Below are 27,138 nucleotides of genomic sequence, written 5' to 3' on the forward strand. Positions count from 1 at the left end.
TTTTAATGTTCACTATTTTAATGTATGTTTATTAACTTGTATTTTTTTTTAAATTGTGAACCACTTCCAGTCCAATTTTTGGGGGGAGGGGAGAAGGATACAGATAAATATTATAACATCAACAACATGCTAAGTTTAATAAAATAATTGTTCCCATTTAATTTATTTTTATCCATATCCATATACACATACACATAAGCTTTTGAATGTAAATATAAGATAGTTGCAACTTTTTCTGTTTTCTGTATCTAGTCTAATTCATATGAACTTTTTATGATAAATTTGCATATTCTGTAAAATCAACTTCATACTTAAAATAATTATGGATCTGTAAAAATTTACATGTTGGATAATGACAGCAGGAGGCTTTGTTATAAATAGAATGATAAATGTGGAACTTGTTTCCAAAAGGTATCAAATTCACCTGAACAAATTTTACAGGAATAAAAAAAAACACACGGAGGATATGCTTTATTTTCCTATAAAATGCAATTTTCCAAGTCCTATACAGAAATATTCTGTATACACATAATATTCTACTCTTAGCCAACAATGTGCTGTTATCTATAATTTCTTTTTTCATTTTTTTAAAAAATGATACCTTTTGGAAACAAACTACCTAAATATGCTCTTAGTTTTAATAGGAATTTTAAAAGAGCTATCCAAGGTGCTGATCTTATTTTGAGGCCATTTCTTTTAAAGTTAAGCTAAAAACTGGAGCAGATATACTACATCCCTGACATGAATAATGTTGGATACAATCTTTCTTATTATTTATGTCACTACACATTGTGGCACATACAAACTGTATTGATTTATTTAGGATATTTATGCCCTGGTCGTAAGCCACAAAGGCTCTCAGAGTATCATACAGATTGTTAATTACATGGTTCCCTGATCTCAGGCTTACATTCTAAATATGACATGGAGCAGAAGAAGAAGGCACTTGGGAAGCTGAGTAGGGCCAGCAGATACTGGTGGTTTTTCCCAGTAGTAGTTGAGATAGAGGACAGGCCTTTTATCTGCTTCTACATTTAGGATCAATGGAGCTCCGTCTTCCTATTGTTCTCCCTCTCTGAGATTTATGCAATGGCAGTAGGAATGCGGGGGGGGGGGGGATCCACTTCTGTGCTTAAAAATGGTTTAGCCATGCTTGCCTCTTCTTCTTTCCCTTCATGACATGGCAATGGCAGTATGTTTCTGGGCTCAGGCATAATGGTGATGTGCTTGGCAATTTTCTCTTCCTCCAAGGCCAAGACAGTGGCAGTTGGGATGGATGGGGGATCTTTCATCTGCTCCTGGGCCGAGGCATGATGGAGTTGTACCCACTTCTTCTTCCCCACTTCAAAGGCCAAGGCAGTGGCAGTTGAGAAGGGCAAAATTCCTCTCATTGGCTTCTATGTCAAGTCATGATGGAGCGGTGACTGACTCTTTTCTCCTTTCAAGGCCAGGGCAGTTGTGGTTGGTTTTGGAGGGATGGCCTTTAATCTGCTTCTTGATGTAGTTACAGTGAAGTGGTGTTTACCTTTTCTTCAATTCACAAGTAAGCCTCTTAATTGTAACAGTAATAGCTTACAAGTTAGTTTCTTAAAGGGGTGCTCTGAGCCTATGATCACCTTCAGCTCTTGTAGCTGGTGGTTAGACAATGCATCATTAGTAAGAGGGAAATAAAGTTACAAAATTTATCCACCTGCCCTTATTTCTGTGGCTTCTGTCTCAGTGAAAGTGCTTGATGCTCACACACTCTTCTCCTCACAGCAGCAGTTAGTTTCTCCTTTCCCAGAAAAAAAACCCCATTGTCCTCCACTCCCTCCCCCTTATAACTGCGGGCAAAAATATCCACTGCCAAGAAGAACAGCTGGAGAAACAGTATCTTTGATCTCACTGCCAAGGAATAGCTAGGTGGTACTACAACAAGGAGGACATGGTATCTTTATATCATGATAGCAGGGTAACAATTTTTCAGCTAGTCTGTTTTTATTGATTGTTGAAAAACAAGGCTACAACAAGAGTAGAGGGAGTATAGTACAGGTGTTCTCTCATTAAGAGGATAAAATGTGATCTGGCCATCTGTTTAATTTCAAAGCCACATCTCTGTAAATAAATCAAATTACTGTAGCCATTGTCTTAGTTTCTTCTTCCTCTGTTCCCCATATCTCTTTGTATCCACAACGTTTATAATAATTCTGATTATGAAATGTATCAATATTTTGATATTGAGTATTCAGCTCTTTCCCACTTGATTACATTGGCCACATTTCCATGATATGGCAAGCTTCCTGGCTTATCAAATCATGACATACACGAGCAGCATGCTGATACATGCAGATTGCTCAATTCTTTTGTGGTTCTGCCTCTTCATGAGCAGGTTAAAAAAAACACAGGAAAGCCACAAACAACACTGTCCCTTATGCCTGAAGTCAGAACTATAGTTAATTTGTTTTAAAGGAGTCTAAATTTACAAGTCAACTTTTTAGCCAGAATCTTGCTGGGATACTGCACAGGTTCATTCATCTTATTCATAGTGCTTATTTTTCATTGTTGTGCTGCATAAAAAATGAGGGCAGAGGAGACAGAGGAAGATCTTTCTATTTCCTTTCAGAGAGAAAGCCCAGCTTCTGAGCAGTCTACTTTCTAATTTCCTGGTTTCTATGTGGGTCCTTGAAGGTAAAAATGCCCTGAAGCTAAAGATACTCTGGGAAGGTTGTTTCAGAAAATCCTGGCAATTTTTTGTTCCAAGACAATTCTCATGGGAGGCCTTTTGCTTCAAAGATCCATCTGGAATCCTGGCACAGAAGAAATAGTCTAGTTTGTTACTGGCAAATTTCTCCTTGGACAACAAAGGAAAATACTTTCCTTGTCTTTTCCTGTTGCTCCATCCTGTCCCACACAGAGACAAAATTATGCCAGCTCAGAGTCTTGACTTAAACCATAGTTTAAAGCTAACTTTTTTCTCCTGGCTTGTGTTGGGACAATAAAGCCTAGCCACAGGTCTGAATATGCAGATCAACAAAATGAACCATTCAATTTTTCAGTCTGTACAGTAAAAGTGAATATAGCAAAGCTACAAAGAATACAATCTTACACAATTCTAAGCCATTTTTTTCTTTTAGTTTATTAACAATTGCATGGGCAGGGGCGACTACCCACCTTCTGCCACTGAACCAGGAGAAAGATAACAAAAGGCCACAACTTGTTTATTGGTTATAAATGAGAAACAGGGTTGACTGCCATGAATGAATCCTGCATCAGGAATCAGACAGCCCAGTGATGACAGATACCTCTTAATTATGCCAGGGGGTGCAGCTGTTTACCAACCGGCTCAATACCAGAACACTGTTACTGCCACACAACTGCTAAGCCACTGTATGGAATAGGACAAATAGTGGGTGGAATAGGACAGCCAAAGAAGCACTGGCTGGGGATCAGAGGGTAGGGTGGGGCTCATCAGTGAAACGTGCCTGGCACAGTGGGGTCCTGGGAAGAAGAAGCTCCCAGGAGCTATGGCGAGCAGGAGGGTGTCTGCTGCCACAACAACTGTGCCCAGTAAGTCAGGTGAAGCATTTTTGAAATTAAGTGAATAATGACATGTTCCAGACTTGGTTTTCTTAACTTAAACAATATGAACTATTTGAATTCAACATTTTATCTTTTCAGCCTAGGTGATGGATGGATAATAGGAATACACTTAAGTAAGATTGTCCTAGATTCAGAAAGCAAGTATTCCAAAAACTTCTTTCAGAAGAAGTCAGTGAAAGAGTGTTGATTAACAGAATATACATTTTAGGTTCAAAGCAATGGAAACCGATTATTTCATTCTCAATTGTGACATGTGTGAAATTATCAGTTTCCAAGGAGATCAATTACAATATGGGTAGGCAATGAAATCAGGTGTGCATGCTGAATAACCAACTTCATGCGTCAGAGTTAGCAATAGAGGGTTTTCTTCAGACAGAGAGCAGAGTTTTTCCACAAATGGCTTGTAAATTATTTACCAATTGCTTCCTTTCTCCTCTAGATCTATTTATGAAATAAAGGTGATGAGATCTGAAGCATATTGTCTCCTTTTTGGTTCAAACACATTGTATTCAGAGTTCATGCATTCATATAATTGGTGGTTTAATGTATTCAAATTGATAATTGTGGAAATGGTTTCCATGTTATATCACAAACTCACCAAAACGACTAACACTGGCCACTCCATCAATAATTGAATTGTAATCCCCATTATCTTCGAGACCAACCTGTTGAAAAAAATGTTACATAATTCATTATTGAGCTCAATTATTTATTAATTTGTTTGTATTCCAACAAAAACAAATATTTTGTGGATTTACTCAGCAAAATCCATTAGCAATGATATATGCACAACTACTACTATTATCTTGAAGATGAAAATGACTGCATTTTGGTCTTAATATGATTCAATATGAAAATAAAAATACCTCAAATAAAATGGACAACACTCTTAATTTTCCATTTCCTTCAATTGCCTTATCAATATCTGCAAACCGATTAGGATCATAACAGTAGATCTGCATCTGTAAATAGAATAATATTAATTTTGGTGAGTTTTCCCTCAAATTATATAAATAAAATCATTTGTTGAATATACATATTATTTTCTATATGAGCATTTCATTACAAAAGAAACCGGAATGGGTTGTTGTAGGTTTTTTCGGGCTATATGGCCTCACAACCTCTGAGGATGCTTGCCATAGATGCAGGCGAGACATCAGGAGAGAATGCCTCTAGAACATGGACATATAGCCCAAAAAACCTACAACAACCCAGTGATTCCAGCCATGAAAGCCTTCGACAAAATTTCAGAATGCCAAAACATTGCCATGTCTCTTTCTAAATTGTATAACTATTACCTAGACCAGTGGTTCTCAACTTGTGGGTCCCCAGATGTTTTAGCCTTCAACTCCCAGAAATCCTAACAGCTGGTAAACTGGCTGGGATTTCTGGGAGTTGTAGGCCAAAACACCTGGGGACCCACAGGTTGAGAACCACTGACTTAGACTAAGGGTCTATTCTCAAATTTTCTAAATGAAATAGACATTAGAAAAGATGGTTCTAAGAGTCCATTTGTGTATGATGTCTTTTCACCTACAAAGCTTTACTTAATTTGATGTGTCCTCATTTTGCATGACCGAGACAGTTTTATGGAGATTATCTGTTATCCAATCTGACTGTAAAAAGCTGTCCCACCTGACTTTACAATCAACATCTAAACTTTCTTACACAATAAGATTATTTGTGAGCACAACAATGTCACTTTGTTCTCCTTGTGATTACTTATACCATCTTTGTCTAATGGAAAAGCTTCAAAAGGTAGTATAATTATTTTGTGCCTTCTATTTCATCTAGAAATAGGAGCCCCCAGTGGCACAGTGGGTTAAAGCGCTGAGCTACTGAGCTTACTGACTGAAAGGTCGCAGGTTCGAAACCAGGGAGCGGTGTGAACTTCAGCTATCAGCCCCAGCTTCTGCCAACCTAGCAGTTCGAAAACATCCAAATGTGAGTAGATAGGTACTGCTCTGGAGGGAAGGTAATGGCGCTCCATGCAGTCATGCCAGCCACATGACCCTGGAGGTGTCTATGGAAAACGCCAGCTTTTTGACTTAGAAATGGAGATGAGCACCACACCCCAGAGTCGGACACGACTGGACTTCATGTCAGGGGAAACCTTTACTTTTACCTATTTCATCCAATAAAGCTCTAAACAATGTGCACTTTGTTGTCTACAGTCCAGTTTTTTTAATTTGAAGAGATCTGACTTAATCATGAGCAGAAACATTATAATCTAATTTTGTTGGACTTGTTTCATTGTATATAAATTTAAAATACAAGGTAAAATGATCTAAACTAGATTCTATTGGTGTGCTTGTCTATCACATTTAAATTTAATTTATCTCCAGAGTTGACAGAATGTGGCCTTCCTGTAGAGATCACTGAACTTTGCCAACACGTCTGTGCTCCTTCTGGAGAGGGTTAGAACAAATCTCAAGGTGTGAGACTTAATGGCTGCAAAAGAGAACTGAATTTTTATAGTCTGCTTCCCACAGCCTTTGTACTATTGGTTCACCGCTTCTCCTTTGTTTTCTGGGTTTTGTAACTCCACTATAAGGGACTCTCCACACCAACACAGTTGATGGGGAGAGCGATTTGCCCCACCCCCTGAAGGGAGAGAATTGGAGGTTCCTTTAGAACCTCCTGGAAGAGGGGCGGGGGCTGGCTAGTCACGTGAGCCAGCCTCCTTACCTCAGTCTTGCTAGACGTTTCAGGAGGAGGACGCAACTAAGGTCTGCTCCTGGGAAGGGCCGGGAAGGAGGGGAGCCTTCTCTCCTTCCCCTGCGGATCCAGGCCACCGTGGCCGGCGCGGGGATCGGCGGCGAGGCGGCACAGTGGGAGGAGCGAGTGGCGCGAGCTCCGGAGCCTTCTCTCCTTCCCTGCGGTGGCCAGGCTGCTGGGGTTCGCCGCGAGGATCGGCGGCGCGGCGGCGCGGCGGGAGGAGCGAGTGGCGCGCGCTCGGGTCCTCCCGAGTCAAGGCCGCCGCCGTGGCGCGGCGGGAGGAGCGAGTGGCGCGCGCCCGGGTCCTCCCGAGTCAAGGCCGCCGCTGACATTGGGAAGGCGCGAGGGCGTCTTTCCCGCGATTGTTTTGTTGCGCGGACCTTGCCCGCAACTTTGGGGCCGCGCGAGGTTTCCTGGAGGCGCGGTAGCAGCAGCCGGCATTTTGGGCGGCTGCTGCTGCGATAGGCGCCATTCTGGCCTTTGGGGCCGAGCGCGGATGCGCAGGGCGCCATTTTGGCCTGCGGGGCTGTGCGCCGCGGCGCCGGGTGCCATTTTGGTCCCGTTTTGTGACGCACTTTTGCACAGTGACGCAGTTTTGCACAATTAGTTTTTCGGGCAGTTCGGCCATATGTGAGGCTGGGGCCTCGATCCGGCTGCGCGCTAGTTAAGGCGAGGCCCCGATTCGGTCGCGCTAGCGGCGGCGGCTGTTTTCACCAGCCTCGCTTTGTTGAGGGATGATTTATTAATCCCTTTAAGCAAGCGGCCGCCATTTTGTTGGAAGCGCGGCTGCCATTTGGTATTGGTATTGTCAACAGGTATGGCCCGTTTTGGCCTGCTATAAGGAGACTTGGACAAGTTTGCTATAGCGAATGTCAGGGACTAGGAAGATTCCTTTTGGATTATGGTCCATATGGTCCAATTTTAAAATTGTGTTGGTTTTTAATATTATATAACTATATATATATATATGTATATATATATATTAAAAAACGCTTAAAACAATACAATAATTAAAATGAAGAACAATTTTAACAAATACAAACATTAGTATTACAATGGGAAGTATTAGCATACTTATTCTGTAGGCAGAGGCAGGTGAGGGAGCATGGTGTCTCTTTCAACTCTTTGATTCTATGATTCTAAGGCGCCACAGGGGGGTGGTGGCTAATGACACATGGTCCATTTTGTTGTGTTAACCGGGCCACGGTTTGGGTCACCAACAGGTGGTTGCCCATTCGGCATAGGCATGGGAATCTGGCGCCTGGGGTCTCTTCCAACTCTTTGATTCTATGGTCTAGGGCGGCATGAGCAAGGGAAGGGGAACGACGCATATGTTTTTCCAACTCTTTGTTTCTATGGTTATGTGGTGCCGTAAACAATAGGGCACCATAAGTGGGATATCTGGGAAGGCACATGGTGTTTCTTCCAACTCTTTGATTCTATGATTAGGTGGGGCTGTATGCACTCTATCATTGCCGCGATGGCAAGTGGGGGAGGCTGCTACGGGGGCACATGTGCACGGTGGGCGGTGCCGGTGCTCATTGGTATCTTCTACTCCCATTTGTTCTTTAGGATGCCTTCGAAGAAAAACAAGGGGGGCCCTAAGGGAAAGGGTCCCGCGGAGAAGACAGGTCACAAGCGCCCTTTACGTCAGGACAGGTCATCGTCGGATGAAGATGGAGCGTCTATGGAAGATCTAGAGGCCCTTCTGCAGCGTGTTAACCAAGTGGAAAAGGATAGGGGGGTCGGGACTGGTGGGACTGGTTCACGCCCCACTCGCCGGGCAAGCAAGAAGCAATTGTTTAAATCCTTGTTGTCCCAGGTTTCTATTTTAGAGTCGGCTTCGACCGCGGGGGCTGAAAAGGCGGTTCGACTTCCTGACCAGCCGGCGGCTCCGGGGGCTGCGGAGAGCTCTTCTTCGGTGTCTTCGGCTGTGCAGACCATCACCAGTCCCGAAGCACGTTCATCTGTGCAGACTTCGTCCGGGTCCATGGCGGCTGCTGTGGCCGGACCCAGTCAGCCCGCGGCATTGGCCTCTATGTCCAGTGCCGTGGCCGGGTCCACTCAGTCAGTGGGGTCGACTGCTGCTTCCACTGAGGTAGCAGGGCGCGAGCAGTTGGTGACGGCTGTCCCAGCAGGTACTTCCACCACACTCACATCAGCAAGTACTTCCACCTCACTCACATGGCCCTGGGACCAGGGGCGGGCTCAACCAGTGGTGGGGGTTCAGTCACATGCTGCAGTTGGGAGTCAGTCTGCTGGTGGGTTGGAACACAGTATAGGGGAGAATAGGGATGATTCCACCACTAAATTGGCCAAACCGGCTACTGTCACCTTGGAATCGGCCCGAACTGGGGAGGCTAACAAATTTTGGGGCACAGCAAAATGGCTACCGCAGGCGACTCCTACTGTCAGTCTTTCAGGTTTAGGTTCCCATTTGGCAACCAAAACTATGGAGAAGATATTGAGAAATGAATATATCGATATCTTTTCTTTATACTTTAGGGATCTGGATAAGAAGGAGAAGGATGAGTTAGATGAGGACAGTAAGGAGAAAATTAAGAAACGCAAGGTTGAGCAGAATTGGGGGAACTGGCTCCCTTTTTTCACGATGTATGCAAATCTGCTTTCTGATGCTGCCCCGGAAAGGGCTACAGCTTTGTGGCAGTATCAGAATATTATCAACAAGGCTTATGTTAGCGGCCCTCCTAATGCTTGGCTAGAGTATGATAGGCGTTTTAGAGCTGAAGCGGCGTGCCACCCAGACAAGCGTTGGGACTTGATTGATGACCAAATTTGGATTGAAGTTATGAATCCATCTAGGGCTTCCTCTGCCTTGAAGGCGGACAGTGGGCACACTATTCAGAACACAGCAGGACATCCCTCTCGGCAGGGGGCTCCCCAGCTGCAGTCCCAGCGCCAAAAGCCTTTATGCTGGGAATTTGTGGCTCAGGGAGCCTGTTCATGGAAGGACTGTCGATACGCGCACTCGTGCTCTATTTGTTATGGGACCCACCCATCCCGAAATTGCCCCCAAGGGGAGTGCCACGAGAGGTAATACTAGGGACACCCAATTCGTTAAGAAACCTTCAGGACAGGCCGCAGTTTCACAAGGGCCCCAGCCCAATTAAGTTAAACCAGTTGAGGGTTTGGCTGGATCAGTACCCAGATAGGGGGGCAGGGTCCCTGGTTTCACACATTATCCTCTAATTTGAGATACATGAAATAACCGCTGCTCATACTCGGACCGACACTCTTTGGCCCATGTTCACTTCAATCCCTTCAAAATTGTGGGTGACGGGTTCCCTCTTATCCTGCGATGGACCTCGATGACGGGTCCTTCCCGCAATAATTTTATGTAGGCGGAAATCGTTCATGGGGGTCTAAAAGGCCCTGCGCTTTTGACCAGTAGGCCAACGCTGACAGCGGGGACTTGATAGTGTGCAGCGCTAGGCCCCTTCTGTGTGAGTACACGCGGAATTGCGCCAAATGCCCATAAGGAATAGGTACTGTGGATGGTAACTCGTCAAACTGCCTAAACTCGTGAAACTCACTATCACACCAAAATGAACGGTCGAATTGGCAAAGGCCTCAACCCATAATTTAACTCCAACTAGTATAGGAATAATTCAAAAAAAAATAATAAAAAAATAATGATAAGTCTGATATGATCCCCTGCGCGTGCCGGCTGCATTAGCTAGATACAGGGACCCCGAGCTAGGGTTGAGTCGAGGGAATATTTGTTTTGCCTTCAGGATTCCACCCCCTTGCAAAATATCAGTTTGGGCCATCACAGATAGGGCGCCGAAGATGCTAGGGTTAGGGTGCCCATAACTTGGCACTCATTCTTCTCGTATAGGGGCAGCATCTTTGGCAGCTCACCTGGGTTATAATGTTGTGGCCATTAAATCAATGGGCAGGGGGAAATAGGACGCTTACAGGCTATAGGTTCGCTCGGCGCTTGTTTGTTTGTTGTTTATTTTGCAGGGACTGCCAGGCTGGTGCATAGATGGAGAATCCTTGTTTGTGGGCATAATTATGTCCACTGGGCGGAGAGATACGCCAGGAACTCGTCCTTTGGCCAGCATCTGGGTTGCGCTTCCACTGCATTGGTCGAGTGGAAGAGTGTTCGGGGCCTTCGTTGGGCCGGTGCTCCATATCGGAGGTTACGATCTGGGCCTGCTTAACGGCAGGGCCCTGTATCTACAAGCCCGTGCTGACATTCTTACAATCTGGCAGGCATGGCCCTGGTTTCACATCGCTTGGTCGGCCATCATTACACGCCTTCGGTGGCCAGGAGGCGGTGACGTCAGGAAGCTCGAGAAGGCCAGACCGCGTGTGAACCGGGCCATGCACACGGCTTCGGCACGGGGCAGGGGATTTTACATACACCATGGAGACATTACACATGACAAAACACAGTTTTACCGTTATGATGGTGTACACCTTACAGATTTGGGTAACGCACAATTTTTGGCTGATTTGCAGTTAGGCCTTACAGATTTGGGTAACGCACAATTTTTGGCTGATTTGCAGTTAGGCATTCAGGAAGTTTTGAGGGGCTTGGTGGGGGATGGGGGTGAAATAGACATTTGCCCCCAATCCGTGGCATAAATAGATCAGGAAAACACAGACATGGAGGTATACGCAAGGCACCCCTTAAGGGTGGGGGTCACTATACAACAAACACTCACCTAGAAGTCAACAAATGGGTGAGGGGACATCAATTGGCACAGTAAGGAGAGAAGCTGATATCAATAATCGGACACAGGCTTCTCCAGACTTTTACCTTCAGGTTGCCCGGTTGGGGATCCAGGGCACACAAATTTTACACACTAAGTAGCCGAGGACGCTGCCTCGGTTAGCCACCAAGTTCCTTGACACTTAGTTTAGTTCAGGAAAAGTTAAATAGGTAACATTCAATAAAAGTTGCCCAATTTGAATCCATACCTTTGTTGTCTGTCTCGTTATTTCAGGGGTTAAGGGGCAAAAAGCAGACCTGAATACTCGTGGCTTCAAAAACATCACTTTTGTTCTCTTGCATGATTTTTCTACCCACTTTGCCTGATAGAAGAGCCAATGAGTTTAGAAAGATAGCGTGTTTTGCACCTTTTTGTACCCTACTAATGGTATCACCTGTGTGTATTTTGGAGTTTGTTTAGTGGTTAGCCCTCCCTCTCTATGCTTGAGTGGATGGTGGGACAAAGAGCACAGTCACACCTACACAGGCATGTAGCCAGGGGGAGGGGGGCTTGAGGGGCTTCAGCCCCCCCCCCCCGAAATTCTCATGGTGGTTTGTGAAAAGGCCTTACTGGTGCATTATTTAAACTGTTATGTTTATTCATATCATGATCTGATCACCATACTCAATATATCCCATATGCATGGGGGTATTGGGGTAATGATACAAAAGGTTTGCTAGGGTAGACCCTCTTTCACTCAGACTCAGCCCCCCTGAAACAAACTCACCCTCCCCCCCCCAATCGAAATCCTGGCTATGGGCCTGCCCCTACATAACCATGGCATTTCGGATTACTTATAAAGTAATTTCAATTACGTAAAGTTTTGTTGATTACCTCAAGAGGATATTTTTGTCCATCTATGCTATGTTCAGATCCATCTTGAGATATATTGCATTTTCCCCAGTGAAACATTATCTTGCTTGCTTTAAATACTCCTTCTAAGCCTCCTCCAGTCACAAAATATTCATTTATCAGCTTAATTTCCACTAAAGAGAAAAAGAGTTGTCATTAATAATTCTTAAGATATAAAAACAACATCTTGTTATTAAAACATATCAGCACTAGAGTGAGGTCATGCTGGAGATCAGCCTGTGACTCCTGAGGCTGATGGGTTCACTGATGATTTAGAGAGGATTGTGGGATTGCCTGTGGGATTTCCTGGTGCTCAAAGTGAAGAAGATTCAAGTCAGGGGAATGATGCTTCTCTCTATGAGAAATCTGATTCAGAAAGTGCAAGGCTTCTAGTTTAGTCAGAGGAGCCAGAAACTGCAACATTAAATAAGAATATATATATCTCCTACTATTTCTTTCAAATTTCTTTCAAAATTTCCAAATGCAATCGTTTCATAGAGTTACAGTTCAGTGAGACAATGTGTAAAGAGAGGAAAAAGTCCTTCGCATCTGAACAGAAACATAGCAATTTGAAATAACATTCATGTCCTTTTAAGAAATTCTGAAGTTGGGATCCAAGCAAAGATTTCTGGTGCACCTAATAGTTTTAAAATGCCAGTAGAACTTCCAAAATTTCTCCTTTGATCAACAGACTTCAATATCAATCTACAAGATGTTTTAGCAACATCCTTCTGTTTTCAAATGATGTGTTCTCAGCTAATTCAGCATGAGAAACTGCTGTTTGAGTAAAAAGCCAAAAACCCACCAACTCACGCACCCAGGAAACAGATTAAGTTAGGCTGGATCTGCACTGCCCAATATCCCAGGATCCAATCCCAGATTAGCTGCTTTGAACTGGATTATATGAGTCTACATTATCAGATAATCTGGGATAATCAGATAATCTGGGATCAAATCCTGGGATATAGGGCAGTGTAGATCCAGCCTTAGAAAGTTCTTTTCCTTCAGAACTGTGACTTTTTAAGAATTTGAAGAAGATTCACAATTTTATTTGGCCTTATGGTACATGAGATATTCTGTCAAATCTCTAACCTCATCAGCAACTTAGCAGAGTGATATTTTATAAATTCGGAAACCAAGCAAATTGCATTAGTGTACTTTATATTCTTTTTCCTATTTGTATCTCTCTTTGCATGGCTCACTAGCAATCTTCCATAGGATCAGTTGTGGCTAGTAGTAGATGAATAATGAAACAGATGTGTCCTCTTTACAACCCTACATGTAAGAAGAATAATTTATTCAATGTAAATGTCTTTGCACCAATATCTTTGTAATTACTGGCTGGGTAGTTCTGAAAAGATCAGCATTACTAATAATTACTATGTGTAAAATATCCAAATCTTCATTTTCAGCATGTATACATTATTGAATTATAGTAACCATGTGATTTCTGGGGACTATTTTTGCAGCATCTTTCTTTTCTCTTTGAATCTTCTTGACATGATGCTTGATTGCTATTGCCAGCTGTTTCCCCCTTAATTGCTGAACTGCTAACTTCAAGAAGATGGAAAAAAGGGGGGAAACGACACAGGAGATTTAATATCCATACACATTTATTTCCCATACAAAAAGTATTCACTGTATGAAAATTAAGTCATTCAAAATGCTAGAAATGAATTTTGTACCTGTTTTGCCTGTGTTGTAGATTAAAGTATCTTTTGATGTTTCTTTCTCCCAGTCTTGGAATTTCAGATCCTTAAGATTCACATTCACTTGAGTTAGATCCTCATCAATATTAATAGGTGATTGTTTGGCACCATTGCATGCAGGATATTTTTTCCCCCAGCTTGTTTGATTTAGTGCTCCTAGACATAAAAAATACATGGTAAGTAACTGTGTGTAGAATGTCTAGTTTTACATGGAATACACAGATTATGCAACATTAATATTCATATAGGAGAATGAAGTTCTTTTAAAGCCACCACAACCCTCCACAATTGTTTAAAACATTTTCAGTGGAGATTTATGACAGTCGCATGGGGACAAGAGATTAAGGGGAGAACACAGAAGACTGTTCTATCGCTTCAGAAAGCTCTCTCTTTGAGGAAAGCTATCAGGAAGACAGCTTTGCCCTAGTCTTCTCCTTGACATTTTAACTTTATATGAGCTGGGAGCCTAACAAACCTGGCACTTCTTAGCCCTGAATTTTGTCCTGCTTGACATTACTGGCTTCTATTTTAAAAGGGCAACATTCATTTTTGGAGGGCGGCCAACTGAATATCAAGTCCCAAAACTTCAGTGTTACTCCTTTCTTTATCAGACAATATCCAACCCTTCCAGATTTGCATCAACAGGCAGTCCCCAAGTTACAAACATCTGGCTTGCAAATGACCCATAGTTAAGAACGGGTGTGAGACAACAGGAAGTGAGAGAAATCTATGCAGGGAAATTCAGTCCTGAAAGAGTTACCATGGGAATAATAATAATAATAATAATTATTATTATTATTATTATTACTATTATTTTATTTCTTACCCACCTCTTCCTGTGGTTCGAGGTGGGTTATAACACAATTAAAAAACATGAACATTGCAAAAATATATATATTTATATAAAAGATCCACATTAAAACTGCATTTCTATAAAATACATATTAAAATACACAAAATAGACATCAAACAAAGGACATGAGTTTAAGATTCATAGTTGAAAACTGTCTGGAAGAGATGTATCTTTAGATGGTCTTTAAGCTTTCTCACCAACTGTTGTTTCCAAATGCCACTTATCAAAGAAAGGGAGGTGAAATCTTCTGGACAGGGGCACAAGCAGCAAAACAAACACCACAGGGTTGTTAATACTTTCTTATGCTATCCAAAGCTATATATATAGCTTTGGATAGCATATAGGGGACTGTCTGCAATGTACATTTTTTTTAGGGACCTGAATTACATTAGAGCAGAACTTCTTAAACTTTTTCCACTTTCCAACAGATAAAAATTTTATGTGTCCCTGGGTATATAGATATATAGGGAAACCTGACCAAATATGACAGTCAGGATAACTATACACACCAAAGTATCATTTGAAGATACAATTTTTCAGTCATATGATAATTTTGTAAATATTGTTTATATTATTATTTCTAAAGAAAATGAAATACCATTATTTCTGCCAAGGTTAGTATGACGTATCATATTCCTGTACTCAGAAACAAAATTGGTTTGACACAACTCATCCAGGGAAGTCACACTATTAGTGACTAGCAGTTTCTCAATCTGCTCCTGACAGACAGACAGACACAAAATCCAGGGAAGATTGAACCTGATTCAGATGAACCATGGAATGGCATCATCAGTAGTGTACCAAAGGTGGGGTGGTGGGATCAATGTGCCCTGGATGAGTTGGGAAGGAAGATAACTGAGGCCCCTTCTACACTTCCCTATATTCCAGATTATCAAAGCAGATAATCCACATTATCTGCTTTGAACTGGATTATAGGAGTCTACACTGCCATGTATGGCAGTGTAGAAGAGACCCGGTTTTGGTGTAAGTAGCAGGATCAGGAGATTGTCGATTATGGCTTCTCTTATGTCTTTTGATCTGCAAATATGCATAATTACTTTTTCCCCCCTATATATTTTTTTTACTCTTCTAGGTATTTGAGTCTGATCACTGTTAAATGTCAAGATACTAGACTGGATGAATATAAGATTTTGCCAATGCAGCTCTTAATACATTTTTAGGAACAACTATAGGCCAACTGAGATGCTATTAGCCAAAGTAGAACAGATCTCTAGTGATATGTTGCGCTCCATCTCTTTCTCTGATAAACATGAGACAAGGGAGGTTGTAACGATTCTCAAATGCAGTATTAGATATTTATTTGACAAACAATATACTTAATAACTTAAATCTCATCACAGGTGCTTAAGATGAATTTTAATCCAAATTTAGAATTACTGCTCGTGTATGATCAGGCTCACCAAATTCACTGATTATTTTATCTGCTAACCTGGCAAATTTAGTACTAATAACAGTGTCCTACTCTTTGAATACAGATGCTAATGCAGTCCATCACTCTTCAATAATATTCTGTATCCCTTTTACAGAAATCGACTTTGAACAGACACAATGACATGTATATTTATATAAATCACTTTGAACAACCACACAGACAATATATCACAAATTGATGGTAACCTGTCATCTGTGCCGAGAAGCATCAACATGGCAAATACTTGGGAATGTAGTAAAACTATGACATAGCAAAAAAAGATTTAAGTTTGTTTTTATTTCTACTGAATAATGTTTACAAAAGATTCAACTAAAAAACATTTCACCAAACCAAATCGAAATCAGAGTCTTTTTAATCAAACAGATGGAGAATGAACGGTATAGGAATGATTAACAGTCAATTAAGTATATGGAATCAGCTTAACAATCAGCAATAGTAAAACAAAAAACAAGTCAATTCGAGACTTTATCAGAATGGTGAAATCAGGTGCCAATGAATCTTGATGAAAAACTTAATTGCTTGAAATAACACCAATACAGTTCCTTTTAGCCTATAGTATTTACTTAACTGTGTGAAGCAATGAAGATAAACTTTTTAAAGTTTATTACTTTAGGAATCAATTCTTTTTCAGAAATCAAGGGACCTATCTTTTCTATTCAAATGGTGCTACTTAGAAGATAGAAAACAAAGCAAACATTTTCTGTTTATCAAAATATTTAACCTTTCCTTGTTTTACTGAAACACTTTTATATATATCTCTATGCATAAGTATGGAGGAACTACCGGTGATCAGTCCAATTTCTTATGGTCCATCTACACAGGCATTAAAATCCAGTTTCAAGCTAGCTCAAGATTGGGGTGTCCACAAAATGGACACCCCCAATGTGCATTGCAATGTGCATCCAGCCAGAAACAGCACTTCTAAAAAACCTCACTGGAAAGCCCAGTTTTAAGTCATAAAATCAGCTGTAGCTGATCAGTGTATATCCCATGCAGAGCAGCAATCCAAGACCAAAATGTGGAGCACCTTTGAAGATAAGACTAGCACCAAAACATTTTGGGGAAGAAACTGGATACACAACTCAGTGGAAAGGTAAATAAATACCTCCCTGTGAGGAAACCACAGCATTTGTTTTCTCTTTCTTGCTTTGCCTTAATTACATTTAGTGTTATTCTTATCAGGCAAGCTGCTTCTTACCAGCACATTATGCCAGACAAGATAAGGAAAAAATATATAGCTACTGTTTCAGCTTCTGGCTGTTCCTGGGGTATTTGTGTAGGTACTCTGCAGCGAACTCGCTCTTTTTAGTCTACATTCTCACTCAGATTAAATATCTGTGTAGAAGAAGTCTTAGTTTGATCAATCTGTGTTCTTATTGTCTGTTTCATTTCTGTAGAAATTGGTGATAGTTGTGTGTTTCCGTGTTGTTTCTAACTTATGGTGGCCCTATCACAGGGTTTTCTTGGCAGACTGTTTAGAGGGGGTTGTCTTTGCCTTCCTCTGAGATTGAGAGACTGTGATTTGCCAAAGGTCGCCCAGTGGGTTTCAATGACTGATTTGTGTCAGAATATGTAAATTACTCAGCATTTATTTAAGTGCTAACAGAATCAATGTTTTAGGATTAAACACCTGTGTCACTGTAATTGGGTGTGGTAGCAGAGTACTGAGGCTGTTGCATAGAAGTTTGTAGTAACTTGTACATATTGTGTTAGTATTTGTAAACTTTGCCTTATATGTTGAGAACTGTCCTGAGTCCCTTTGAGGAGATAGGGTGGGATACAAATAAAGATGATGATGATGATGATTATTATTATTATTATTTATTACTGCAACTTAAGAAAGAAAAGCCTTCCAATTGGAATGAACAGCTTTGTGCCTGCATGTTGTTTTTGTTCCTGATGAGACCACAGAATAAGTTATTTGCCTGCCCAAAAAGAGTGAAGAATCCCTTTCACTACACAACAAAGAATTTCATGCTGATTTGAATCCCTGACAATTTGAACCCTGGTCTTCAGAGTTATAGTTCATCAATAAAACCACTAAAAAGTAGAACATGAATTCATCAGGACTCCCAGTGAAGCAATGTAAAGCTGCAAAAACTCAAGGACCTCTCTCCTATCTCATTTGTTAATAAATATCTGAGGCTTTCAGTATGTGTGGAAAGATTACAGAAGGCCCAAGTATTTTGTGAAAAATCTGTTTATGTAATATGATGTTCATACACAATTTTTAACTGAAATGAACCATGGTTTAAGATTCTAGCCAAAGCACACTATAGACTTGTGCAGGAGGACTTAGTGATGCCCAGAGAAGTGTCCTTAGCATGACTCTATGGTCAACTTCTGGTGGGATTTCCAGTGAAACCTGTGGAAGAAGTTAACCAGAGAATCACACTGGAAGTCTAGAAAGAACACTTCGCTAAGGGCACTTCCACACAGTTGACTCACATAACCCAGTTCAGAGTGGATATTGTGGGATTTTCTGCCTTCATATTCTGGGATATAGAGCTGTGCGGAAGGACCCTCAGAATTCTTTGGTATTCAAACTTCTCACATATACCTGAAATTACATTCAACCAGCTCACATAATACGTGGGTCAGCTATACATATTGAACTATTATGCTGGTCCCACAGAGTAAGATAAGGTAGACAGAGATATTAGCTTTTATTGGGCATCAACTTACGAGAGCCTTAGCAATCAACATTATCTTGAAGTTTTACAGAGCATTAAATTAATTTGATTTCTCTGTTCCTTCCTTTTGCTACATTACAAAACATATCATTTTGAGACATTATAGCATTCTAGACTGCAGTGTCACTACTAACTCTTATCCAAATGCATATATGCATTCTCTAAAATAAATTTGATTAATTGAAAGTACCATTCTTTTACTTCTGCTAGTATAGAAATGTCATTAGAGAGAGGACATTTCTTTAAACCTCTTACGGATAGTACATACATTTCTGCACAGAAAATAATTTATTTTCTTTCAAACTATTTTAAAGAAATTTCATTGCCCACTGCTGTAAATCTCATGGACTGAACAAATCCACCCAATTAAACTGCTTCTGGAAAAATTGTTTTTTTTTTTTCATTTTGCACTTGCATGAAAACTGTTCTTAATTTCATTCATTTTTTATCCAAGCACATGATAAAATGGACTATAACATAAAAGATTGAAGTTTTGATAAATACACATTTTCTTCCTTCTTGCAGCTAATTTTAGATTCTATTATGCATTTCTCTCACCCAATTTCGTTAAAATAGCTCCTTTAGAATTATGACTACATTTTCAAGAACATACAAGTCATTAGACAGAAACCATGTCCTGTCATATTTCTGTAACCATTTTTCCTTAAAGACTTTCAGAGTTTGAATAGCGTAGTGATATATGAATTTTGTACTGAACAGGATTTGCTCTGTCTTGACTTGATAACATTATGTAAAATAATTTAGCAGCTCCCATGTAAATCACAATCCACTTAGACTTTTCTGAAATATGTCTGTAAAAGTTTCTTTTAAATTGAATCAGAAGTGTTAACATTTCTTCCATAATAAAGGTAATTTTGCTTGCATTTGGGTTATTCAGATATAGTATGGACAGAAATACTGTAGACCAGTGGCTTCCAGCCTTTCAGCCTCTAGTTGTTTTGAACTTCAACTCACACAATTCCCAACTGCTGGTAAGCTGCCTGGGATTTCTGGGAGTTAAAATCCAAAACACCTGCAAGACCAAAGGTTGAGAATCACTGCTGAAGACTGTTGGACTACATCTCCCATCAGCCCACCACCACAGCCATGGGTAAGAGACAATGAAGAGAGTCCAAAACCATTTGGATATGTGAGCTATCCTTCAAAGAATAGCAGAATCATAAAGAGTTGTATGAGACCATAAGGACCATCCCATTCAGCCCCTTGCCATGCAGAAATACACAGTCAAAGGACTCCTGGCACATGGTCAATTAACCACTTTTTAAAAACTTCAAGAGAAGGAGGCTCTAGCATGCTACACTTCAAGGCAATATATTCCACTGTCTAACAGCTCTTGACCTCAGCAAGCTTTTTCCAATTGTTAGGAGGCATCTATCTTCCTATAGTTTGAATCCTTTGCATATCTCATCTGACCACATAGTGCAAAGGGCCAGCAAATCGGTTGTGTGGCAGCTAAAGGGTACAACAGAGCTGATCCAGGTTAACATGGACCGAATTTGCTTAATGGTGTTAAAGTCATGGATTGCCCTGGATTCTCCCTCAGAATCCAAACAAACTGAGACAGAATAGGTTGCAACTGTTTACATGACCATTCTCTGGGTTCTGGTGGCCTGTGGGTACAGGATGGCACTAACCCACCCTACTTGCCATGGAGGCCAGCATTTGCGACATGGCTTATGCCAATCACCTATCACCTGGAATGATGTGGCTAGAGTGACGAAATTGGAGAAGGGAGAGGGGAAAGAAGGGGGCACTCTTGTTATAATTACCCCTTCTCTGAACGTTTCAAGTAATCAATATCCTTTCTGAATTGTGGTGCCCAAAAATGGACACCGTATTTCAGGTGAGGTCTGACAAAAGTGGAAGAGAATGGGACTATTATATCCCTCGATCTAGACATAATACTCCTTGTGATACAACCTAAAAATCACATAGGCTCCATGTAATTAAGAAATAAAGTGAAGTAATAAATTAAAGCTTTAGCTTTTCCTACAAGTATCTGAAAAGCATGGGAATGAGCTATGTATACATCTTGTCATATAATTTGTTGGGGTTTTTTTTCAATTGTACCCAACCCAACTTTCAACTGGTCACAAAATATGTCCGGAACTGCTGGCATGGCTTACTTCTTTCCTTGCCTCTCAGTTTCCTTTGCTCTTCAACTCCTGCTGCTATCTCCCGAATATGTGTGGTCCATTAATCTACAATATTTTGCTGAGTTCATCTTTATTGCTGAAATTTGAAATGTAGACTCATTTTTATTAAAGGATTTCAAACCCAAAGGCTGTGTTCTCTTCAGTAGGAAAATTAATACATTTATCCCCTCATTTTGTTATTAAAATTAATGCACTAGAATCCAATTTTGCTCCTGGCATATTAAGCAATTTTTTAAAACAAAAATCAAATAGGATATATGAGTATATTCTGTTTAAGTGGAATGAGAATTTCTTTCAGATTCTCATGAAGGGTCAATCACCCAAGCACTACTTTATTCTAGTATATGTGTACAGCACAAGGACTTGTCATGCACCCTGCAGTAAGAGAAGCTGGTTGAAAAACATTTTTCAAAAGATATTTAGAAGTACTTTCTCACAAAAGTCATTAAAACCATTTTAGCATTGCCAAAATAGTTTTCAGACCCATCTACATGGGCCACAAAATCCAGCAATAGTTCAAATCATTGCTGCCTCGAAACAGCTCTGGAATCTGCCATGCTTATTCCACTTGATTTCTGAATGGCATCGCCAGCGGAAGAAGAATCTTCATTGTACAGTAAGACCAAAAACTTTGATGGATATTTGCCCTTTCCTGTGTTGTTTTTAGTTGCTGTAATGGTGGCATATAGCTCCAGAGAGTTCCCGACTGTCTTTCGGCACCTTTACCAATGTCAACAAAGAAGAAGTTGCTTTAGAGCACGGGGAAAGCAGAATGGTGGCAATGGCTGATGTGAACAGTAAGGCTGGTGCCAAATCAAAGCCAGCCCAGCTGTTCACATGCATTCTGAAGTGAGGGTCTCTTTTGGAGCCTTAGAAAAACTGACTGTGATGTCAGAACAATAGATATATGCCTCCATCAGCATTAATTTGACAGGGCTTTCATATCCGAATCTGAATAAAAAATCAACTTCCCTATAATATATTATTTAGGCAGGCCCCAAAACACTGAAATTGGAGACCTCTGTGCTGGAACTCCCAGTCACAAAAGTATATTTTACCATTCCCTTTTACATTTTTCTAAAGAAATGTATCAATTTTTCAAGGTATACTATCTGTGTTTGTGTTCTTGCAACTCAACTACAAATTTTTCCAGAAAGTTCAATTTGCCATTTATTCTGCTTCAGAGAAGTCCTCCCGAATTGTCCGTATCAGAAGAATGCCATTCAGAATTTGCCCAAAGCACATTCCATTGTATGTTTCATACATTTTTAAAAAAGATCATAAGAATCTGATATTGTGTGTGTGTGTGTGTGGAGAGAGAGAGAGAGAGTACTGACACCTGAGCTATACTTAGAAAAGTTCCAATTAAATCAATTATAGTAGGTCTCCTCTAAATACAACTAAATTTGGATTGAACTCTATTTCTATTTTTTTTTCAATGAAGGATTAACTTTATGTTGATATGCTACAGTTTAACAGTTTTGAAGCCAGAGGACTCAGCACATTATTATAACGAGAAAATCTATATATACCACATAGGGAAAGTGAAAAAATGAAATATGGTGACATATCAAATGAAATATAACTAAAAAGCTAAAATACAATGTTGTCTAATTTTTTCATTATTCTTAGATTGTGTAAGACTAAATGAGAGCAGAATTCGTTTGAAATATGCAGCAGTAATGAAACAAGTTTTGTTTCTGGGATTAAAAATAAACTTTCTCATATATCTTATGCAGTTGAAGGAATGATGAAATGAACATTTAAAATATGATGAGTGCATGGTTTGCTATATAGAATCTGAAAAATTATCAGTGCCTTTTGTTCTCATTGCTCTGCTGGGGGTATGGCTTTGAAGAGGATCGCTGCTTTGCAAGACCTAATCTATTTAGATTATTTATCATTCTTACAATGCTTTCATTAGTATAATAGAGAGTGACAAGTACTTGCTAACTTGTTTCATGATTTAACAACTACAGACAATTGAAACATACTTTAACTACTTTTTCACAAACATTTGTGAAAAATAAAATGTTTCACAAATCTGCTTCTTTTTTCTCCCTTAGGTTTGCTTCCAAGAAGGGTTAAATAGTATTGCTTTCATAATCTTATATAATGAATGTAATAAAATAAAAAAAGATTTATAACAGCATATGTTACTAGTTAATTGCAAAACAAGTCCCTTTCTAAGGAAATATTGAAGTGGATCTCAGGTCTAATTAGACATATTGGTAATCATATCAGCAGCTGTTGCATGACTTTGTTGGGGTTTCTTTAATAGCAAGAATAGGGATATAGCACATGAACTGGATAAACACCACAGCACAGAAGAAAAGGTTTACCTATCTGCACTTGCAACTTTTCAAATCTGAACTGTTCCCTCTTTCATGTCATTAAACCTTGATGAAACCTCCCATTTCTGAGAAGGGAAACTTTACTCCAAAGCAAAATATCTTTGCTTTTGAGGGGAGGATTGAAACTCAGAAATTTCAAGAGCCCCATGCAGCCACCACACCTTTTTAGCAAGAAGAGAGCCCATGTGCCACACACGGCTATGCCTGCAAGGCTCTCCTCTTGGCAGGAAGACATAGCAGCTTGCCACACCCTCCTGCCGAAAGGGGAGCTTCACATGCATGAGGTTCTCGAGAGAGCCCTGCACAGCAGCATGTGGCAGGCGGGCCCTCCTCTGTCTCTCAGCATGAGGGCATGGGGGGCCAAGGCAGAGAAACAAGAGGATGGAGAGACAGAGGAGAGCCAGAGGAAGCAGCCCAAAGGGCCGCATCTGGTCCATGAACCTGGGTTTATCCATGTCTTCTGTAGATTGTTTCCAAGTGCCACAAAGTAAGTGGCAAGCTGAGCATTTAGGAAAAAAATGCTTTTTGCTCAATTAAACTGTTGACAAAAATATGAACCATTAATGGGCCCCTCCCCCCAGCACCAACTGCTGTTCTGGATAAGAGTGAAAGGGGGGGGGGCAGGAGACAATTCCATCATGTCTCCTTAACATGTCATCTGTTGGGGATCCCTACCCCAGCATCAACCACTGTTCTGGGCCAGAGTGAAGTGGGGGGGGGGGGGCAGGGGACAGTTCCATCTTGTCTCCTGCATATGTCATCAGTTGGGGACCACTCCCCCCAGCACCAGCTGCTGCTCTGGCCAGAGTGAAGAGAGGGGGGAGCAAAGGACAGTTCCACCTTTTCTCCTGCATATGTCATCAGTTGGGGACCCCTCCCCCCAGCATCAACCGCTGCTCTGGGCCAGAGTGAAGGGGGAGGAGGGGACAGTTCCATCTTGTCTCCTGTGCTATGGTAATAATATAATATAATATATTGTATATACATATAATATTTATAATATCTGACTCTCCTCGTGGCTGGTCACAGTACAGTCAAAACACACAAACAACAGAAATGTTACCAATTTTTTTCTTAAATGACTTCATAATTTTACATCAAAATGGTTTGTTATATAGTGCTATAATTTCTACTAGTGCAGATGAAACAATACAACAGAAAGAAGAAAGACAATGTTATATGTTAATAAAGTCACTTGCATGCTACATGGGCATTTCGGCTGTTAGTGATTTACACATCTAGAAAAGGTAATTACATTATTAGGTGTCCTGGAAAGCCACTGTGAAATATTTTGATAAGAGTGTTAGACTTGGACTGAGAGACTTGCATTCATGTCCACATTTGATCAAGATGTTTTCTTACAGAATAGATAGTAAAACACCACTATTATACTATTTCTTAAGACTCCTGGTTAACTTGGTGAACATCACTATAATACTTTATGTCATAGCAGTGGCTGCATGAAAAATAAACCAGACTATACATTACAAATCACTTCAGCAGCATGGAGTTTCAATAGGTCCCAGAGATGATATTTTAAATCAGGCCTTTGATTACTGAAAATAATAATTGAATTTCTCTGGGGCTAAAATTAAAATTCCACATTAAAATGCATGTGGATAGATTTAATTATCACAGTCAAGTCTTGGTCCAGGAAACATTACTGCTTCTTTCCCCCACAAATTCTTTTTTCAATTATCACATTTCTTAAAGTATCTATTCAATGTTTCTTTTTAAAAACTACAGAATTCAAATAATTACATAGAATATGAAATTACAGCAAAAAAGAGATCAAACTTTAAAATACTAAAAAGAAAAAAAAATGCATACATGAGAACATTATAAGGTATAATATTCATTTTGGTAAATCTGCTCCTAAATCAGCACCTTGCATATTGCAGAGAATTTTTAGTGCTGTATATCATTTCTCCAGGTGAACAAAAGCAATGAGTTTTTTCAGTCTTCTCATGGGAGGTAAATGAAATCAAACACATATGGCCAAAAGGAAAACAATTATTCACACTGTTCTGTAAGCTATTGAGCAAGATTTCTCACATTTAAATATACATTCTATAGCAATTCAGTCTCATGCATTTGTGTCCTCTTTATTGTACCATGATCTGGAGCAAACACTATACCTCCTTAAATGGCATATGCAGAAGAACATGCATTATAAGTACTGTGGGCCTTAAAGGTTATCAATTAGATATAATAATCTTTGACCCTGGTTTCTTAATTATAAAATAACTTATTTCTCACCCAATATTAAAATCTTAATTTCACACCAACCTGATATGATTTATGGTAAAAAATACTTTAATAACAATATAATTATTAGTAGTCTACATTTGTAGATTTATTCATCCAATTTGTAAAATATTATTTTGATAGCTATAAGGATTCTTATACAAAGCAAAACTGTAAAAGCACACTCGAAAGTATTATTAGTGAAGACTTGTGACAAATAAATTGCATTCCTTAACAGTAGAATGCCAGAGCTTTTATCTGAACTGTTTTGCTGAGCCAGCTTAAGTGAGAATTTAATCATTTAGAAATGATTAACAAGAAAAGTCCATTCCCATGAATATCATCCAAGGAAAGAGAGGAAAGACATCAGCAGGTGCTACAGAAGGAAAAAAGCTAGAAAAGGCCTGCAAAGCCTACTTGCTTTGTGCAACCCTAAGGGAAATCTTGTCCTTTTGCAAATGCATGTTGATATCTCGCACATGGCCTGTCTACAAGAATTCTTCAGAAAGATCATCTTCCATGCTTGTATGCATGAAAAATAAAAAGCAGGCAGGCAGATTGAGAAGTATGTGTCCCATAAACTATTTCAGCGCTTCTAGAAATATCTAGGACTGAACTTGCTCAAAATTGTGAGATTAAATTACTTTTTAAAGAAGCTATTCTTTTTTAAAAAGTGGACGTTTTCAGGAACAGTAAAACAGACTACCTTTCTTTGCAAGATGGTGGTTTGGTCTACTAAGTCAGATGCTATAGCAGATGGGGAAACATGGTGGATCCCTGAGACAGGAGGAGATTGGGCCCCATCTACACTATCATATGTTGCAATTTGAAACTGCATTATATGATTAGTGTTGTAGACTCATATAATGCAGTTTAACTACACTGGACTCCATTATATGAGTCTCTACAATGATTATAAATACAGTCAAAGTGTACTTGATTTCTGCAAATAAAACCAAGGTTCTGTCAACATCTGCCAAGTGTGGCTGAACCCAAGAGATGAAAATAAAGAGGGAGATTCTGGCGATTAGACCAGGCCCACCAACCGGATCTCACTTGTCCTGGATTATAACTAATTATTAAATTTTCCATGCACACCATCAAACTTTCAGTTTTTATAACACATTTTTTGCCTTTTGTATACACAAATGCAAACATAATAACAGTGATTTAATTTTATAAACTTAAAAGTTGTGAAAATAATGTACAAGATCCAGTATTGTAAAATGTAACGATGATGATAGAGCCCACAGTTGCTATTAGATGTAATTATAACAGTGGAGCTCCATCATTATAGTTATATCATGCAATACAGAATCTTAGATATTATTTTCAAAACTTCCAATACACTCCCAACCTCTTCCTTTTAAGCTTGCTAGTATATCATCCTAAGGATTTCTGAGGTGCTGGGATATGATATCTGCAGTGTTTTTCTAATCATGGAGTCAAATATGAAAAGGCAACTGGAGAGATCTCCTGGCATCCTGAACGGCTTATTTCAATGCACCTTGGGACTAAGAAAGCACTGCAGATACAATTTCCCAGTGCCCTGATCTTTAGTCCTTTGGAGACTCTCTGGCTGGGGTGATGCCACATTGAAAAAAGTAGGTTTGACCATCATGATAAGTCATTGGAACTTATCACACAAGGCAAGTAAATCACAATTATAGCAGGATAATATTTGGAATGAACATATCACATGACATTGTTCCCTTTCTCTTGTTCTGCTAGTGGGAGACCATTTGGAAAACACTTATTTTA

The 27,138-nt window shown here is 40.1% G+C and overlaps 1 protein-coding gene across 4 annotated transcripts in view; it reads right to left on the reverse strand.

Moving 5' to 3' along the window:
• PTPRZ1 (protein tyrosine phosphatase receptor type Z1) overlaps positions 1 to 27,138 on the reverse strand; it is a 127,670-nt gene that overhangs the window by 58,415 nt on the left and 42,117 nt on the right. For all 4 annotated transcript variants that reach the window (XM_060777730.2, XM_060777729.2, XM_060777734.2 and 1 more), the window contains exons 3-6: positions 13,577 to 13,756; positions 11,874 to 12,025; positions 4,446 to 4,541; positions 4,178 to 4,244 (exon numbers count right to left, since the gene is read on the reverse strand). In XM_060777730.2, the coding sequence (XP_060633713.2) occupies positions 4,178 to 4,244; positions 4,446 to 4,541; positions 11,874 to 12,025; positions 13,577 to 13,756 (495 nt within the window). The remainder of the gene's footprint in view (positions 1 to 4,177; positions 4,245 to 4,445; positions 4,542 to 11,873; positions 12,026 to 13,576; positions 13,757 to 27,138) is intronic.

This window comes from Anolis sagrei, chromosome 5, assembly GCF_037176765.1.
Source record: "Anolis sagrei isolate rAnoSag1 chromosome 5, rAnoSag1.mat, whole genome shotgun sequence".
NCBI lineage: Eukaryota > Metazoa > Chordata > Lepidosauria > Squamata > Dactyloidae > Anolis > Anolis sagrei.